General features: G+C 40.4%; 1 protein-coding gene across 1 annotated transcript in view; it reads left to right on the top strand.

Annotated features, from left to right (window-relative positions):
• Nucleotides 1–20,084, top strand: part of tbx4 (T-box transcription factor 4) — a gene marked incomplete at its 3' end in the record, with an annotated part of 33,623 nt that extends 13,539 nt beyond the window's left edge. Inside the window, exons 3-8 of the mRNA XM_080053846.1 lie at nt 5,731–5,850; nt 7,713–7,860; nt 17,288–17,440; nt 17,990–18,078; nt 18,567–18,808; nt 19,483–20,084. Of these exons, the coding sequence (XP_079909972.1) occupies nt 5,731–5,850; nt 7,713–7,860; nt 17,288–17,440; nt 17,990–18,078; nt 18,567–18,808; nt 19,483–20,084 (1,354 nt within the window). The remainder of the gene's footprint in view (nt 1–5,730; nt 5,851–7,712; nt 7,861–17,287; nt 17,441–17,989; nt 18,079–18,566; nt 18,809–19,482) is intronic.
• Nucleotides 20,085–20,656: the final 572 nt, after the last annotated feature.

Here is a 20,656-nt window from a genome sequence, read left to right as displayed (position 1 = left end):
TCACAAATTGAAAGATTGTAGCACTTATCGGCTCCACTATAATAAGAACATCTTTCTTAATGATTTTCCTGAATTTGAAGGAGTTGGGGACCCAGTGTTGGAGCATTTGAGCAGCCAGGCCGTCGTGCAGGGTACCCCACATTCTCCCAACACTCTGAGTAGTGAGTTACTCAGTCCACTCACTAGACTTGTTATTGTGAGTGTCAGTGTCCAGGCCTAATCCTCCCTCTACAAAGCCCCCTAGTGCAGCTCTTCCCTCACTCTCCCTCTCTGTACACAGCCCGTCAAGGGAGCAGCGGCCGCTTGATAAGAGGAACCCGGCGCCCACAAAAGGCCCAGTCTACTATAGGCTCGTAGCGCTTCATCATTCCCCGCCAACACTCCTTTTGATCTGCCCGTGGTATACTGAAGATTCCCAGAGCGGGAATGGATCACTGGAAAGGGCCTTAACATGTGGGATTGTTAAGAGAAACAGCTGGCTGGGCACAGAAACACACACGCACACCATGACACTGATATCATACACACACTCTCCAACAGCCATTTCTCATGCTCCTCTTAAAATCACTCACTTAGTCACAGCGCCGTGTGTTTATACCCATGCCTTCATGTTGTCTGCCTTTGAGAATCGGTTGCATTACCTTTTAGCTTTTTCATATATGTAACAGGGATATATAATTTTTCTCTACTTCACATGCATCCACCACTATAGACAGAGAAAACAGAAAGCTCAACGATAGGACTATGAGGCACAGCAAAATACAATTCAGTGATTGTGCGGCTGCAATTGTCACAATATCAAAACACAAATTAAAATTTGAATATGAAAACAAATTGATATGTACAAGTGTGTTATTATCTGTTAAAATTTAAAATACACACTTTTGACATTCAAAATGTATAAGTGCAGTGGGGCATGCCACCAGTGGGGACTTTATACGGCTAAGATAATTAGCTTCCAAACAAGGTCACAGTTCAGCTCATCTATCCAAACACTTAAAGGTGGAGTCAGGGATTCCAGCAAAAGCAGTCGTCACTAACTACCTGTCCAATAGCATTGTTGTTTGTGTATACATACCAGTTTATAGAGCATATTTTACGGATTAATGTCTTTAGCACACACAGTTTGGACGGGTATTGGCCGGTGAGGAGATATTGAAAGTTTTTTTTTACAAAAAGTCTTTTGGATTAGAATTATTTGGGTCAAGTCAATTTAAAGGCGTCCTTGTCGGATTGAATAACAATGTTTGAAACGTTTTCCTTTCATGCTGAACCAGTATGCACTCATCCAATCATGTTTGTTACTTCCCTAAACAAAAGAAATCCCAAAACCCTCCACCTGTACTCTGTAAATGACCGGGTTTGCAGAAATGAAATACTCAAACTCTGTTTCATACTTCTTCTGACCTTTTTGCGCATGCAGCTAAGAAAAAAAAAACATAATCCCAATTTGCAATACAGCTCAGGAAGAAATTAAGAGACCAGTCTGGATTTTTCTTCAATCTTCATCTCTTCATTACTTCATGGAAATTGGTAGAAATGTTGTCAGTAGTTTCTAAAGTAAAACCAAAATGTTCATTCTACTCAAACATATGCCTATAAATAGTAAAACAAGAGACACTGAACATTTGGAGTGGTCTCTTAATTTTTTCCACAGCTGTATATAGTGTCTCCCTTCTCTATGACTTCAAGTGGGAATGCTCTGAAAAGGAATAAACACTGTATTTTGCCTTTAGAAATAGTCAATTCATTACAACCTTTTTTGACCCTTAAATCATATGTGATTCTACACAGCAAAAAGTCGAGTCTTGAATTTACTCCCACAGAGTCAATTTCAACACTTTTTCAGGGTTTATATAGGTCCAGATTTAGAGTTAAATTTAAGAGTTAAATTAACACTTTCAAAATAGTTAAATATTTAACACTGTACCAGAGTTCCTTTTTTAACTCGCAAAACAGAGTTAAAGTAACACTGAGGGATTAAACAAGCAACACTGTCTGTAGTTACTTTCTGTTTTTTTTTACTATTTAGTAGTGTTATTTTTGCTCTCTAAAGTGTCAAGCTATTACACTGAAAAAGGTTAATATTCAAATCTAATATTTATTTATATATATTAATATATTATTAAATACCATCGATGATTCCAATAAACAAAGCAATTTTCAAAACAATTATAGGGGAGAACGGGGTAATCTGAGCCACTTTTTACATTTGCTCCCCTCTAAGGGAGCTAAAATTATTTATCACTCAAATGTACACATTTCCCATTAATTCAAGATGTTTCCTAGAAATGGGCATTAGCAGAATTTTTTCAAGACAAAGGGCAGTGAAAATATGATTGTTTTAAAAAAAAGTTGTCATGTGGCTCACTTTACCCCAGCTGTGGGGTAAACTGATCCACTTACTTTTTCCACTCTGAAACTACCATAACAACACATATTGTAACAGTAAGAATCCTGAAAGCTAGCTACACATTCCAGAACTAATGTCGGACTAGTAAAAGAATGATGGGGTTTGGTCAATTAAGCAAAGCAAATATTCTAAACACTTGAAAGTAACTCTGAACAAAATCAAATACAACATATTATAATTCAAAAGGTTTTAATAAGATTCAAATTAAAGATAGAACCAGTTAGATTAGAACACAGTCTGGGGGTCAGAACACAGGACCCTTAGAGCCAGCTAGTGTCTGGGGGTCAAAGCATAGGAAAATCAGAACCAGCGAGAACAGCCTGGGACTCAGAACACAGGAGAAGACCCAACTGGATTATAACATCAGCCTGTCATACTCTACAATTTGGCCTAATCTACATTCCAGCCCTGAAGGTTACAGGGAAAGATGAGAAGGTGCTCTTTCCGTGTGGTTGCCCCAGGTCGTCTTCCTGGTGTATTTCCTTGGCATGATGGCTTTTCTACAATGTGTATGACATTAAAATAAAACATATGTCATGTAATATTACATTAAAATATGTTTAAGACTAAACTTAACTTGTGCCTCATGGTGGGGGAAAGTGAGGCAGTGGCTCACTTTCCCCCACAGCATTTGGCTCACTTTCCCCCACCACCACAATTTGAGAAAAAACTACCTCTCTTAGCATTTCAGGCTAATCTTCAGTTATCAGCATCACATGGTTTCATATGTTGGTAGTTCATCAACACGTATGATATAAGTTTTTCTACGTGAATACATTTGCTTTGGCACAACAGTTGATTAAGTTGACAGCAAGAAAATTTACTTTTACATGCAAAATACCTATTTTGGTGAAAAAAACATGCTTACCACTACTGCACCATGAGGTCCTCTCTTTCAGGGCCATGGGGAAATGAGAGGGGCTTGAAAACATATATCTCACATGACCACAAATGTTTTCCGTTGCCTAGATACAGGGGGTGGCTCACATTACCCGATGCCTCAGATTCCCCCGTTCTCCCCTATTTATTTTTTCTGTTTCATGAAAGCAGTAATTCAAACACTTATACTTAAACATTATGAATGATGGTATAATGTACAAACTTCCATCTGCAACATTGTATGAGCAGTCTGGATCTCAAGTCTCTGTCTGTGGCTGAGTCCTTCAGTTCCCCACATCAATTTTATACACTATTGTCTACAGAAATGTCTAAACATTTACTAAATCAGCATCATAGGACATATTAAACACTAAATGTGCTAGAAGCTGTCAATCTTGCTCTTCTTCTGACACCCAACAGCAGGGAGGTATGGCTGCCGACCCTGCTACTCCAAACTGCAGCAGCATTAGGGTTGAGATAAGCAAACTGAACATTAGACATAAGAATAATGTGCGGCCACAGAGATAACTACGTGTTGCTAACAAGGTGAAAAGACAAATTCTGAGAATCACCTTAATAATAGTTACCTTATGAAAAGACTGCACGTTTCTCAACTGCATCAGATGCACTAACTGTTAGAGACTTCAGCCTTGGTGTATCAGCAACAAGGAGGACATTTCTTGGTTGTAGGCTGAGGACAAAGAATCACATGGTTTAACCGAAAAGGGTTGTTCAAACTTCATTGATAATGTTTGAGATGGTTTTGGTTAAGAGGGTTAGCTAGCTATCAGTGTAAGCCACAGACTCCTAAACATGGCTGTGCAAAGAGTGTAATCTCTGTAGATGTTTCACAGTAAAGACTGCAGTTCATAGCAACAATTTATAATTGTTTCAGTAAATTTAATCTAATTGTACTTACCATTGTCAATTGCACGAGGAGAGAAGATTGGCGCTGACTTGTATTCTTGTCTCCAAATGAAGTGGTGAAATGCAGGGGAGGAGCTCAATTCAATCTATGCAGAGTTGATCTGAGTTGATTCAACTCTGACATGATTACCTCTGAGAAATAACCCCAACACTGAACAATAATCAACGCAAAAAACGTTAAAGTAACACTTGGGGAGTTGAAATCAACTCGGAAATGTTTTTTTTGGTTTGGTTAGTGATGGCCATATTACAAATTGTGTTGAGGGCCACATGTGTTGACACAGACACAGACATTCATGTGCTTTGCCTATACCATGTGAGTGGAGCAGTGTCTCTGTTTTGAATGTTCCTCTGAGATTAACTCATCTTTCAGTGGGGATGATACTGGGACTGATCTCTCCCACTGATTGGATGTGGAGCCTGGGAGAAAGATTTGAATTACCTGCCTCAATCCCCCCTCCTCTCTCTCTCTCTCTCTTATCCCAGGGAGTATTTTACAGTAACATGATCAGATGGTGTCAGGCACTATATGAGCCGCTGAAAAGGACATTTGCACCGATCAGAACAGCAAGTATGAAGAGAAGGCTTTGAATGTTACGCTATTCTCCCCAGAAAGCATGCAGAGCTTGTCACGAATGCGTCCTCCAATGTTTGAACACGTTGCCATAGGCAGCACCCTCAGATAGACTGCAGGCCCTTTTTGACTGTAGCCTCCTCAGCGATGACGCGTCGGCTATCTAAACTGTTGTCCGATCCGGGGTGCCGTTAAAAACCACTTAGGGCTTTATAAGGGGGCGCAGAGCCCTTTTGTGAAACTTCCTTTGGCGCAGATGGAACAAAAAAGTTTTGGGTTTCCCAGAAAAGGTCAGGAAAGGTAGCTCCCTTCATGTGTTTTATGGCTTTGAGTGCTATATTAGCATATTCTGTCTTTTAGTCTGGAGGCATTTACGAAGATGAAAGATCAAGCGTGTTCCCATACTTTTTTATGGCTTCTCAGGTCTCAAAAGTATGAGCGGATTTCAGTCTTCCTCCCAAATAAATGCCTACAAGCAGACAAATCACTCCCAGCCTAGAAGATGTGAGATTTCCACGGTAAAGACGATGTCAAGAATTTGGCCAGTGGGTTTTATTTTGTAATGTGTTTAGTGGGGTTATCGGTGTAAAAACTTCATTTTAAAGTTAGGGTTTATTTCAGATTTGGGTGTAGGCAAGCTTCTCACCCTACTCCTCTCTCAGTCCAATCACCTCAACAGGACTTTTAACACCCCAATCCTTTAACAAATCCTGAATTTGGATGCATATTAGGTGAACTGACAGTTATGTATAACATTATGAATTTCAATCAAATTTTTTCTTAAAGGTCCCTTAACCAAACTGATTTCTCTTGAAGAATAAATATGTTTATGGTGCAGAATGTGCTTGTGCAAATGAATCTAATATAACGTATTAAATATTGCTTTGTCCTCGTGTGAAAGAGCACATCGAACAACTTTCTCTACATTCTTCAACAGGAGGATGTTTCCTAGCTACAAGGTCAAAGTGAGCGGGATGCACCCCAAAACAAAATACATCCTACTGATTGACATTGTTCCAGCTGATGACCACCGCTACAAGTTCTGTGATAATAAATGGTATGTTGTCAACAGCAAAGCCTTATTGAATGTTACTGCTACTATAGATAGTGAGATAGTGCTTTGTGACAGCTTCTGTACATGGCAACAGTATGGTGAAAATGAGGGTATGTAACTATGTGATGAAAGTCTGATATGCTACAATCCTATTCACAATGTCACACTACTTTCTACATTTGCACTAACTGTTTGTCATTGGACATTGGACTGCCGGGATTTAATGTCGATGAATGTTCTTCTGTTTCTGCATTTTCTTCCTATCATTTGCACCAGTTTAGCGACTGCAAAAGCGCCAAAATCCTTCAGTGGATCTGGCCCCCAGTCTCCAAATACCGAAATTCTTCATTTAATCATTGTACAAAAGCATATTATCTAAGCCTGACATGGTCTAATGCAGGGGTGTCAAACATACGGCCCGCGGGCCGGATCCGGCCCGCGAGATGATTTGATCAGGCCCGCGACCTGTAGAGCATAAATTTCTGAGTATGTCAAAAAAAAAAGTAAGTCTCTAGCCCATTCCTGTGAGGAGTTATGAATTTTTAAAGAAATAACCGAAATGCTCACTCCTGCCGCTAGGGGGCAGCCTAAATAAAAAAAGCACATTTTAGCAACGTGGGAAATGGTAAATGGCAATCCTGCTTCACCGCTATTAATGTTTCCTACAGTGCTTTATGGCAAAGTAAAAACCAAAAAAAAAAAAACATTTTTATTTTTAGTACATTTATTTTATTACTTTTTTATAAAAATAAAACTATTTTTATTTTTAGTGCTGAACAATTAATGTACTAGCAAGCGTGGTGTGTCTGCGGCTCTGTGTGCGCAAAACGAGCAGGAGCATGCTAGTGTAGGCCTACAAGATGTATTTCCTAATTTTCAATGCTGCTTTATTTTTATGTTTTAAATTGGGAAAAACGAATTCCAAAACAACCAATAACCTCTGTATTTAAAAATAAATCAAAACAGTAGAAGTTGCACTTTTATTTAATTGTATTTTGTCTGCATGTTTGCACAAAATGTGTCCCTGTACATATAGTAAACAAAATTGGACAACTGTAAGGTCAGTGCCTGTTGTATTTGTGTATTCAAATAAACAGTTGTTTATTTCATTAGTGCACATTGGCATCTTTGAGCAAAATACCCCCAAAATTTTTGCTGCGGCGCTACGCGCCGCACCTCCTATTCCCATGGCCAGCAGCAACCTTTACTAAGACATCTCCTGGGGGGTACAGAGATCCCTTGTGATCCGTGATAATGTAGGTTACAAATGTAGGCTGAGTGATAAAGCATATTACTGAAAAACAAAGTTAGGGATTTGGAGTTATTTTGCCATTATTTTACTAGTCCGGCCCACCTGAGATCAGAGAGGCTGTATGTGGCCCTCGAACCAAAATGAGTTTGACACCCCTGGTCTAATGGTTAACGGGTTAACAAAAAGAAAAGGTTTTGTTAGGAAAAAGCTGAAAAAAAAACACAAAATCCCCTGCATCATTTTTACAGCCATTTATTTGTGATCATGTGGCATGGCCTGCAGTTGGTGGGTTCTGGTGTTCCTCAGCAACACCTTGGAGAAGCAATGCTAGTAATGTTGTAGCACAGGCCACCTCTCTCCAGTCCAAAGGGATGTAATACTGTGAGGCTTGAGAGCAAGCATGTGTTCTGTCTCTATACAACTACATTAGGAGATATGGTTCTTGTGGGGATAGGAACAGACATATTTAGTAGGCTATGTTTGATCAAACAATACATATTTTCAAAACATTGGATGCCACTATAGCTCTTGAAAACAGCTAAGGGCAACACCGATTCCTTTTTTCCTTGTTTATCAAAGTTTGCTTCTGCACGCCTTTCAATCTGCTTTTTAGGATGGTGGCTGGCAAGGCGGAGCCAGCGATGCCAGGCAGGCTCTACGTGCACCCTGATTCCCCCGCCACTGGAGCTCACTGGATGAGGCAACTGGTGTCCTTTCAGAAGCTCAAGCTAACAAACAATCACCTGGACCCTTTTGGGCATGTGAGTAATTAGTCATTTCTCTAACTCATGAACTTTTTGAAGAAAGGGCTCCTATTTATTTTTAAACTGTATCGTATGTAAACGCCACGGCTGTATAATGTGTCTTTTCAAAATCAGTGGGTTACATAATATTGTTTGTGGCACCAACAACCAGGGCCGACGGACTGGGTAGACAAGGTATACAGTCGTGGGGGGGCCCAAGGCAGAGGGGGGCCCATTAAATTTTTTTTTTTTTTTTTTTTTTTTTTTTTTTTTTTAAACAAGCTAAATGTGTGGCCCCGATCTTTGAAGGCCCTGAACAATGCCATTCCAAAAAAAGAAATAATTGACTGGCTCGTGATAGGCCCCTGACCCTTGCAAGGAGATCAGGGGCCTGCGCATGACTAAGCCATGTATGCGGGAGAGTAAGCAGGAGCAAGCCAACATTGAATTGAACTGGTGGCGAAAATAAACGCAGCGATGTTTCTATGGGGATATTTAGCTGTACAGAAATAAGTGCTGGCAAAGCTAGGACAGTTTAAGACTCCACATCACTGTGGCAACACAACCTATCTATCAGCTCAGACAGCGCAAAGAAAAGTCTGATGAATACATGAGAGTGATGGCCCCTGCAAGTTTCAGTAAGTTTAAAGAAGTGCCACACTGTTACTGCCTTTGAAATGCATTTCGACATTTTAAGGGGAAAACACATTGTATTTATTATTTCAACTATTGAGTTATTTGTAGAACAGCATGCTAGTGTAGGCCAACAAGATTGATTTTCTGAATTTTCAATGCTGCTTTATTTTTATGTTTTAAATTGGGAAAGACATGTTCCAAAACAACCTGTATTTAAAAAGAAATCAAGCAAGTAGGCTAATAATAACCATTAATTAATTATAGGCTATCGCATCACAGTAGGCCTATTGTCCACAATAATCACAGCCCCCCATCCATAAAGGAACTTTAAAAAGTTTAATTTGCACTTGATGTGCCTACACAAGTGTATGGTCTATTATTTGTATTTAGTGTGTCTGCATAGTATTGCACCAAAACAGTAGAAGTTTTCTTTAATTGTGTTTTGTACTGTCTGTAAAATTATACTTGCACATAGCAAACAAAATTGCACATCTGTATTCAAATAAACAGTTGTTTATTTCTATAGTGCGCATTGGCATCTTTGAGCAAAATACCCCCAAAATTTGCGCCGCGCCTCCTGTGACCCTGGCCAGTGACCACCTTGACTAAGACATATTATGGGGGAAACACCGGTAAAAGTAATGATTTGGTCATTCATCAGATGAAATATTGTGGAGTTGTCTGGCTCAGAGAGACATGTGTATTGTAAGACCGCTTTTCAGGGGGCCCATCAGGACTTTTTGTATAGGGGCCCAGAATTTGGTGCTACGCCCCTGCCAACAACTATGCCATGTTCAAAGTCACTTACTGTAAAGCCCTTTTCTTCCTCTTTCTGATGCTCAGTTTGAACTTCAACAAGTTGTCCTGTCCAGGTGCATTGAGTTGCTGCAATGTGATTGGCTGATTAGTTATGTGTGTTAACAAGAAATGTAACCGGTGCACCTACTAAAGTGGCCAGTTAGTGTATATGGGTGTTTGTAAAATGTACAGATGAAAATTGGAGTGTGTAGGATCTGCACTGTTCAACAGTTCAAAAATCAGCCTGCTCATCAATACATAATACAGTAAACAGGGTTTATCCTTTTCCTCCCAACACAATTTATTTATTTCACTTTTGCCGATTTGGGTTGTACCTCCAAGAAAACTGCTGACATTACATGACCAGTCCCACGCCAATGTCAGAAGCCATGCAGTAAGAGGAGCATATTTGTGAAACAATCTGCTGATGAAAGAGAAAAATAAGTAGTTGATATGTGTGGAAGCAGGATCAATCATGAAGGTGTTTTTTCACTGGATAAAGAAAGTGAGGAGGAGCTCTGGAGGGATGTGAAGAGTGTGACTGTGGCAGTGCTCCCCAGGGGGATTGTGGGATAGCTTGTCTGAAGCCATCCCGTCAATGGGGCCGACTCATTAGGTTCATAACCTCTCAGATCAGTGGCAGGGCCGGGCTGTCACGTTGAGTTGAGAGCCTGGCCAGTGATAAGGGCGAGTAATGAGGACAGAGCCCAGGCCAGGAGGTGTGTAGTAGGACACTGCTTCTCACTGTGGGGAGTGAAAGAACTCCCATTCAGTAACAATGTCACTACAGAAGAAGTAATAAAAACATTTAACCATAGTTTATTTGCCTTCTTCTTCACTCATACCGCCCTTTCTCTTGGAGGGCAGCCTATTGTAGAGTCCAGGGGCCTCATTTATCAACCGTACTTACGCACAAATCTGTGCGTAAGTAGGGCGTAAGAACATTGCCACGCAAAGTATGGAATTTACCAACATGTACTCAGACTTATGAATGTGTGTAAATGTAAGCACAGCTCTGACCATGCTTACGAACAGAATCTAGTGGTAGAATAGCGATTTTACAAGCACAAAGCAAAGCATTTAAGAGTTTCAACGTCTACATTAACACTAGAACCGCCAGCGTTCTCTTTATATCTATAATCGCCACGCGCGTCAAATCCACCCATGCAGTAATATAAAGTCATACATTTGATACGTTTGTTTAATCATCATCTGTGTTTTGGACCTCTTGTTTTATAATCTAAGTTTCTTTAAGAACACTGATCACGACTCAGTAATGAAACTGAAAGTAGATATGGCCAATATATCAATGAAAACAGACGGTCAAAACAGCGTCCAAATGAGCTAAAATCCTAAATGCAATAAATAGTTATATGGCACACTTATTTTTAGGTAAGCTCTAATTGATTATTCATTAAATGTGTCACACGTTTACATGTTTTGAAGCGGAGGATCCCTCCGATGCCCTCTGTGCGTCTTATCTGACAGCACTCAGCTGTGAGCTGGACGAGCCGCGGTGACTCGCCAATCACTCATTTCCCTTAGTAACTCTAATGTTGTTAGGAACTTATCTTCATCTCTTATTTATTTAAAGAGTTTATGAATGACTGCACGTAAAGTTGTCAGATCGCGGACCCCAAACAATGCCGTTGCCTCACAACTTGCTCGAAAATATCACATTTTCCCATGCAGCAAGCTTTCTTTTGTTTTAAGGGTTTACAAGGGTTTCCATTTATGTGTTGGAGAAGTTTCTTTTCGTTGCCCTCTTTGCCATTGTAGCGGAGAGGGATAAAACACATTCACATGGTTGATAAAGGGATGTGTTGTGACCATATATGGTTAATTGGAGGCGTTTCTGAATGCAAATGGCTAAGCGTGAACGAGCATGGTACTTAAAGGGGACATATTATGCTAAATCTCGGTTTTAAAGGTGTATTTCCAAGGTCTACTAGAAAAGGTTTTCATGGTTTATTGTTCAAAAAACCCAATAGTTTTCTACCATTGCCCATTTCTTCATCGCCTTTTCCAGCCTTTTCTGCCCTCTATCTCAAAAGGTAGGTTTTGACATCTACCCCCCTTCGCAAAAATACTAGTCTGCTCTGACTGGTCAGATCTACATGGGCGTGCATGCACCGCCCTGCTCATTTACTCTATACCTACCTACATGGGCATGGCACACGCCCAGCTGTCAGTTTTGTTTACTTTTGGCCAATGCAGCATGGAGACCAATGTAAACATGTTTAGCTTCATTTCTACCACAAATATCGGCACACTAACCAGTTCTAAACTAAAAGATGTACAACTGAACCTGTTCAGACAGGAGTCTGAGCTGAAAACTGTGAAAATGGCATCAAGATTTCTGATTTCCCTGACATTATCCTCAGGTAAATACTGTTTAATTATGTCACAGTCAATAACATAATTTGAGCTAAGTATGTATAAACTCTCTAAACTGGTAACATACACCCTGTTTTACGTTTGTCTTTACAGGTCTGTGGAATGACCTACAGCCCAGTGGAGTGAAAAAGCTTTGGTTGTGAACCGATACTGAGTTGACATGTAAAAATGTACAGTAACCATAATGGAAAAGAATGTATCCTGAATCATGTCAAGATTCACTGGAAAGGCATTATCTTTTGTAAAATGTATGGTTGAAATAATTATGCTTTAGGTTTGTCAGAGTTGCAAATTATCTGACAACATTTCAATATCTAGTAGATAATGTATCATTTGTATTGTGATCACTCATTCATAATAAAGTTTTACCGTTAAAAAATGTATTGTGTTGCTTACTGTCACTGTTTGCTACCTGTAGTAAAGGATTAATTGAAACTCACATTTTCATCTCGCTGAAGATTTTCTCTGATAAAACAGTATCATTACATTTTAAAAAGACCAAAAACATCCTTAAAAATAAAGCAGTTTATTCATAGCCAGTGGAATGAAAATATGAAGTGTACATATCAAACAGAAGCAAAGCCATAACTTTTATGTAACTGTCCAGTTGTTGTTGGGCCCTGAAGAAGACCACCTGTCCCACCCAGTGAACACATCCTCCTCTGAAGGAACGGATAGTGTGACGGTCTTGGTGGCTCCGTCCGGCTCCATCAGGTCACTCAGATACCTGTAAAACATGGCACATTCAATGTTACATCATGTAGCCTAGCTGACATGTATAGGCCTACATCATACATCTGTTATGGCAAAGCTACAACAAATTCAGTATAGCCCTGGCTCAATAAGCAACAAGTTCTGAGTGATACTGTGTGCTTTTTGAAATATAATGGACAGGAAACAAACACCAGCAGAGACAACTTACAGTATTCCTGTCTATGTGTACATTACACTGGAGATCATGTAATAGGCCTACTGCTGCTTGTACTACACACTGTCCGCAGACTTATTGCGGTGTGTACTTGAGCTACACAATCAGACAGCTAGCAGGTAGCAGGATGAAGCTATTAAAAAAAATACTCTTCAGTTTCCAACACACCCTACAGTTTCACCGTCTGTTTTTCACACAGGGGCTGTCACGGCAGGACTAACGTGAGCTCACAAAAGAGCCAAATAACAGTCACTGCAAAAGACTCACAGCTCTAACCGTTAGCATAAAGCTAACGGTAAAGCTAGCGGGCGCTAATGCTAACGACTAAATCCCGCATTCTCTCATTTCAGTCGGTGTTGGTTATTATAGGAGGGATAAAATAAAGCACATTACAGACATTGAACTAACAAATGGACAGAATTATTTTTAAAATAGGACTACTTACATTTCGGACGGATGGTGTCTCTCAGTCTTCCTGGCACAGTCTCCTCCACACTCCAGTAAAAAGGCTTTGATCACACTAACAGATTGCAAACCTTTGCTGGAGATAGCCTAACAAAAAATGAAGTAAATCCATTCAGCCCTAGTGTGCTTCGAGGCTGGGGTGTGATGGTAGCTTGAGGTTGAGCTCACACTGCAGCTTGTTGTTGCATGAGCGAGTGGAGGCTCTGCCAGGTGTGCGTGGTTACCAACGGGGCGTCTTGATTTGCCAATCAACTGCCGAGTTTCTGGTGAGCTTTCCCGTGGGAGTATTTATGATAATGAAAACCGACCAATTTCGTCATCAGTCGGTGTATTTTGGAACAAACCTTCAAATCCCCCCCCTTTTCGAAATAAGTGTCCCAGAAGAAACTGACATATTTGTCTTTTTGAAGCTTGTGTGTGCTGGTAGAGACCCCAATAACCTAAACAGTGTGCCCAAACACCGGCAATGTTTGGTTTTTCACAATATGTCCCCTTTAGGGCTGGGCGATATGGACCAAATCTTATATCACGATATAGGTAATTTTATATCACGATATGGATATATATCACGATATAGTATTTTTCCTTAAAATTCAATGGATTACAATAACCGTACTGAACTTTAATCACATTAGATTATTTTCATATTTTACTTGGAACTTAAATTTCCATACAAAAGAGAAACTGGTGCAAAATACCACACCAGTCTGGCTTTAGTCAGTCAGTGCAAAATAAAAATGACAGCATCAACCAAAGAGCCTACATTTTCCAATTGATAGTAGCCTATATCAAAATAATGAAAGACTTGAATTTTCCTGCAGTATTTGCTCATCTTCATTTAAAAATGCTGTCAAAATTAACTAATGAGCAAATGTCTGGTAAAACTTTAACTCCAGCTTCAACACAAATAATATTTTCAAGTTTGACATGTTTTAAAGTTACATAAAACCAGCCTTGCTGGCTGTCTCCAACAATAACAGCACTGGGGTGAAGCCCCGAGTAGGCTGAAGATGTCATTATTAGCCAGCTAGCTCACGAGAGCTAACCCATGTAGTTTGCGGCTTAAAACAAGCCAACTCTGTGTCACGGCAACAGCACGCTGAAGCAGCAAGCAAGTTTCCTTTGCCCGATGACATTTTTGATCGTTAAAACCAGCTGCTCTGCCACCGTGACACGGAGTTGGTTTGTTAACTGTAGTGACAGTGCACCGAAGCTAGACCATGAGCTAGACAGCTAGAGCAACAGATGAGGCTTCTTCTGTTGCGGGTAGAGAAGCTGTATTGCAGCCCAGAACTCTACTGCAGAGCCCCCGTGGGGCGCGGCGGTGTAACTGCAGTGTAACTGTTGGGACTCGGAGGGACAGCTGTCTCCTGCTCCATTTATGCATTAACTTTTTTTCTCCGCGATATAAACAATATGGCCAAATCTCTCCCGGTAGACACTTTCATATCGTCCACGATATGATATCGTCATATCGCCCAGCCCTAGTCCCCTTTAAGAACATGTGGGATTTATCAAGATTGATGACTTACTGGTGTGCGTATGATAGGCCAGCGCATGTTTGATAAATACCAATTTTTTTGTACTTAAGCACATACTAAATTTCATTCGTAAGAGTGAATTTAGAACCTTTTCTACGCACTGTTGATAAATGAGGCCCCAGGACAAAGGAACAACTTTTATTTAATTGCAGTTTAATTCACTGCCTTTAATTATCATTGCACAGTGTACAACGAAATGACATTTCTCCAGTGGATCATAAAAAGAATGCTCATAAAATACAGAATAAAGAAGTGTAAAACATATTGCGGAAACCCTGCTGAATAGTTACTGTTGGAGTTAAGTTCTCTTAATTGCACTTAGGATAAAAAAACTGTTCTTGAATCTGGAATAGCGAGTTTAAAGCGATCGGTAGCGCCTTGTTCCCAGGTTTCTTCAAATCCCTGACAATCTCTCTTCTCTGTGTTGCACTTAATCTTCATCCAACCATTGTCTTTATCTTGACCATGGATAGGCTCAGCATCAGCAATATAAAAAATGAAGAGACCACTCCAAATGTTCAGTGGCTCTTGTTTAACTCTTTAGAGGCATATGTTTGAACAAAATGAACATTTTGATTTTATAATATAAACTACTGAGAACATTTCTACCAAATTTACAAAAAAAATATTGTCATTTAGGACATTTTACTAAGTAATGTAGGGATAAAGATTTAAGAAAAATCAAGACTGGTCTCTTAATTTATTCCGCGGCTGTAGATGTTATGACCTAGGATAGGTTTTCTAGCAGCAGATGTTCTGAGGACACTGTGACAATGATATATATAATAAACAAGGGATGGGTTGGTATCACTGCAAAGTAAAGTCCTGAGTCATTGATCAATTACCCTGTCCAAACAGGTGCTATGGTCATTCAGTCTCTTAATCTAAAAGAATCACAATCATATTTGAAAATAACATAGCCTTCACAATTTACACCAATTGCCAACCTTGAGTGAACCAGCATGAAGTTATATGCCTGTTATGTGACACTGTGGAAAGTATATACGAACGTAGAGGTCAGGGGGTTGGGCTGGTTAATCGGTGTGTTGCAAATTTGACTTTAATGCAAAAGACTGGACTTTAAGTCCTATCACAGACCTTACAGTCATTGCCAACTTTGTATTCGCCATGGCGTTTTTGACAACAGCTTATTTTCCATAAATACAACCTTTCCCCCCCTTAACCACACAGAACTTGCCATGTACAGACATAAATAATGTAATAATAACGTAAGCATATGACATAATCTGGGAATTTGCAGAGTCATCCAATATTGACATTCTTGTATGGTGAAAGGTTTGGGTCTTTACAAGCTATAGTAAAAAAAAAAAAATACTGTCCCTTTAAGAACACACTCAAAGCAGATATCAGTCAAGTAATGCTATCTACATGTGTTCATATAAGGGAAGAGGAGCAAATTAAAACCTTACTTAGCTGGCCAGTGATCTGAGCAAAGGCCTCCCGGATCACTGTGTTCAGACAGTCACCCCCACAAGACTGCAGTATCAGCATCAGACCTAAGCCAGACAGCAGAGCAGACAAAGGTCAACACTCGCTCAGCCAATCGCTCTCCTGTCTGTCTCCAGCCTGCCTCAGCAACAGGAGCATGTGAGCACAGAGCTGTTTGTGTACGGCCGGAGCCTATAGCCCCCCCCCCCCCCCCCCCCCCACCCCCTCGCATGCCCTGCCAGGCCCTCTGGTTGGGAGCCCCCTTGAGGAAGAAGAGGCTCCTCAGAGAGTGTCTGTAGAATGAGAGAGGGGAGAGCTGAGGTGCACAGCCCTGATGCTCATCCACCCTGACAGAGCTGGACTAGTGTTGACCCTGCCCCACTGTCACTTACGCTCGGCAGCAGTGAGCGCACTGATGCCAGTGAGCCCACTCGCAGACACTGGAAAACCCCCTAACATTATGCAGGCTCAATACATGCTATACCTGCTTTACTCCCACAGTACACAACATATTTGGATTCTAGTTCAGGTGTGATGGAGATAAAAAGATGTAGCATGCTCATATGACATAGTATGAAATATACACAGATTTTCGTAGTTACAATTTTTGTAGAGAGAATTGTGTGTACTTCAATGCTGTTCTACTGTATAGCTGTTCCCATAGAATATGCAACCCGTTCTTTTGTCATGTATTTGTTGTGTCTTGTATTATATTGTACATTGTATAACCTCCTAGTCCTACCTAATTGGAGGTGCATTGTTGATGTACGTCTCAATCATGAACTGCTTTTAAATAACTATTATATAAGTATGAAGTCATTAAGTCATATTGGAGTCTCAATGTTCATTGAATCAGTAGCTGTATTCTAATTCACTACTACAGTACATAGCGATTCACCATATTGAATACAAAGAAAGAACAAATAGAAATGCAACCTATTATGCTGAATGGAAAATACATTGTGTGGATCACAATTTCCCGTGGAGTGTCCCGACTCCCTACCTGGTAGAGCATATCATAGCTTATGAGGATCTTCTGGGTACATTGGGAAACAAGGGACTGCAAAACATAGTGTCTGTTTACCCTTTAAGTCAATACAATCTAGTATTATATTCATGCACTTGACAGTAGATCCTATATGCACCACACCAGAGTGGCTGCCCACATATACTGTGTGTTGCTGCAACAACATTTAAAGTGAAATGTGTTGCTTTCCCTTCTCCTGCTCAGATCATCCTCAACTCTATGCACAAGTACCAGCCCAGACTACACATAGTCAAAGCAGATGAAAACAACGCCTTTGGATCAAAGAACACTGCCTACTGTACTCATGTGTTTCCTGAGACAACCTTCATATCCGTCACCTCTTATCAAAACCACAAGGTACAAGGACTCTTATCAGCAATATACAGGTTACTACAGATCACAATAAAGTTAATGCAATGTTCCTAGTTTTATAAATATTAGCAGTTCTTCCATTTCTTAATTATACGGCTGAAAGGGGACCCCCCCTCCTTTTCTAGCCTAAGTCTTTCTAGCTGTAGATGGATTGATTGTGTGCATATACGGCTCTGGGAAATATTAAGAGACCACTCCAAATGTTCAGTGTCTCTCGTTTTACTATTCATAGGAATATGTTTGAGTAGAATGCACATTTTGGTTTCATTCTATAAACTACTGACAACATTTCTAGCAAATTCCAATACATTTTTTGTCATTCAGAGCATTTTCAATAAGTAATGTAGAGATGAAGATTTAAGAAAAATCCAGACTGGTCTCTTAATTTTTTCCGGAGCTGTATGTATACATTGTTCCTGCAAGTGCATCACAGCAAAGGACCTATGGTCAGGAGTTACCAGTGTAGCTGACATTGCTTTACGTTTGGTTTGTGTCAAATAGAATGAGATCTTAAATGAAATCTTATGATCCTAGATAACTCAGTTGAAGATTGAAAACAATCCATTTGCAAAAGGATTTCGAGGGAGTGAAGAAGGAGATCTGCGCATTTCAAGACTTCAGGGGTAAGTTAACACAAAATCAAGGGAACCAGGAAGGTAACCATTCTGTTTTTAGCATACTAGCCCTGCGTTCCAAATCACATACTCTTTCTTTTTACTACACTACATACTAAAGTACAGAAGAGTTCTAGGGCCATGGGACAGAAAAAAATCAGATAAAGAAGATTTTCTTTTCATTATGCCGAGAAATGTCTAGAATAAAGACGAATACTCCAAAATGCTATTGGAGTTAGTGGGGCAATTGTGTACTTTCAGCAGACTACAATTGACGTGCAGGTATTGGGACATCCTGAATCTTTTTCTCGCATACTAAATAGTATATAGTATGAGGTTGAAACGCAGGGAAAAAGTATTTTGTAAACTTCAGCTTGTCAGTGGATTTATTTGTGTAAGGATACAAAAAATCTGTCCCACCTTATTGAAAGAGTGTGTTGAGTGGAATGGCATGGGAAACTGATTCCTCTCATCTTGTTCTGCTGCTGGTTTTAAAGGAAAGAATACCCAGTGATTTCAAAGAATCTGGTTCGACAGAGGCTCATCTCCTCACACAGTCACCTGGCGGGGAAGCTTGGATCAGGAGTTTTCCCGGGGCACCACCACCCTCAGGTGTTGTCTTCTTACCAGTATGAGACGGGGGTTCCTTTGTCTAACTCAGACCCCCAAGACCCTATCTCCAACCACTTTCCTCAGAGCAGAGATCCCAGCATTCTGTACCACTGCTTCAAACATAGAGGTATGTTGAGAGCCACTGTTCCATTAGCCATTGTACAGAATCAGGTGTACCCATTTACATACTGGTTGAACTATTAAAGGCCAGACAGTGCACTATGGTGACTATGGTACGGTGTTTAGCTTATACATATAATGATGAAAAATGGCCAATTCTTTTACTGACTTTAAAGCTATTATCGTTTGTATGTATAGTGTATTTTATGCTTACATTTGCACAAAACATAAATCTAGATGTTGGATAAAGACAAAAAAAAATCTGTTTACTCTGTAAAAACAAAGTTTTTACAAAACAGATTTTGGATTCAGACTTTTTTCATTTTATAAATGAAAAAAACAACTTTGTACAGGTCTTACATTTTTTTGGCAGGTTCTTAAGAACAATATGTATCATAAATCAGACAATGAACAGCATATGAACAAATCCTTGAGATAATGGCAGTTAAAGACGGTTTTATAGAAGAAATAATTAAACGCATACAGGCAATGTTTAGCCAATTAAACATCTAAATGGCCATTTTGGACCTTTTTAGATTTATACTACTATGACAAAAGACATGTTATGGAAGCAAAATAGCCAAAAATCTCAAAATTGACCTGTGCTTGAATAAAACAACTCTTCCTCCTGTACAAGGTTACGCCTCAAAAAACAATGCAGTAAACTCTATAACTTTGCAGATAATAGCCGGCACCTGGAGCTGGGATGTAAGCGGCCATATCTGGAGACATCCTCTGCCTCAGAAGAGCATTACCTTCGCTCCGCTCCTCCTTACGAGTCGCCCTTGCTGTCTCATCCGTATGGCACCGAGGCCATGGACTCCAGAGAAGCCTGCATGTACGATAGTATGGAAACAGAGGCTGGACCTGGGGCAGCGGACACAGACGACCTCACCAACTCCTCTTCCATAAATTGCAATATGTGGGCTACGATGCAGCCCTACCCTCGCTACAGTGTGGATGGTGTGCCGTACCAGCCCTTCACTGCTCACTTCACCAACCCTGCCACGGTCACGCCTGTTGTACCTCACCCATCATCTGCCACTGCATCACGACCACAGGCCGAGCTGGGGGTCTATAACCCGCCCACTGTCCAGAGAGCTCCAGAGGCCAGAGAGAGGGCAGGCCATCCACCTCTGTTCCACAAGAAGCCAGGCTCACCGCTCAGGGCTCACAGAGATTTCTCAGCCTATCCCACGCAGGGCGCTATATCCATCCGGGATCCCTCCTATCAGTACCCAGTGGGGCTGGGTAGCACATGGACTCACTGGACTGACAGCTAATGCAGTAGGCAGTTCTTGTCCAAAGTTGAAAGGTGCAAAACATCACTGTGGACTGCTGATGTCAAGGAATGATAATGAACTACAGCCATGATCAATGACAGATCACTCTAAAGCCATTTACAGTTACATCCATGAATTCTCACTGAAGCACTATTACATAGAACAGTGGCCGGAGTATGGAGATGTATAGCATATGTACTAGCCTGTGATCAGATAGGGTGGTTTAATAGCGTTCAAATACAAATAGCAGGTTTGACCTGAAGTCTATCAGATGGAACTGTTAGTTGAACAGCAACTGAGAGTAACCTTTTTAACAACTATCTAAGTATTGTTGCCTAACCGGGAGTTACAATACCTCCTTACCTAATACATTTTCAGGTAAGAAAATAGAATTTTTTTTTTAATTGCTGTGCTTGGTCTTGAGGAGAATGTGATATGTTTAATATATCTATAGGATGGCCTCCCAGGGAAAATGCAACACTGAAGGTTTTATCAATTTCCGCAGCGATCCACTCTGTTGAAGAGGTCCCATATTATGATCATTTTCAGGTTCAAATTGTAATTTGATTAAA

The sequence above is a fragment of the Ammodytes marinus genome (assembly GCF_949987685.1).
Source record: "Ammodytes marinus genome assembly, chromosome: 3".
NCBI lineage: Eukaryota > Metazoa > Chordata > Actinopteri > Uranoscopiformes > Ammodytidae > Ammodytes > Ammodytes marinus.
Note: the sequence above shows the minus strand (reverse complement) of the source record. Positions and strands in the feature narration are given on the sequence as shown.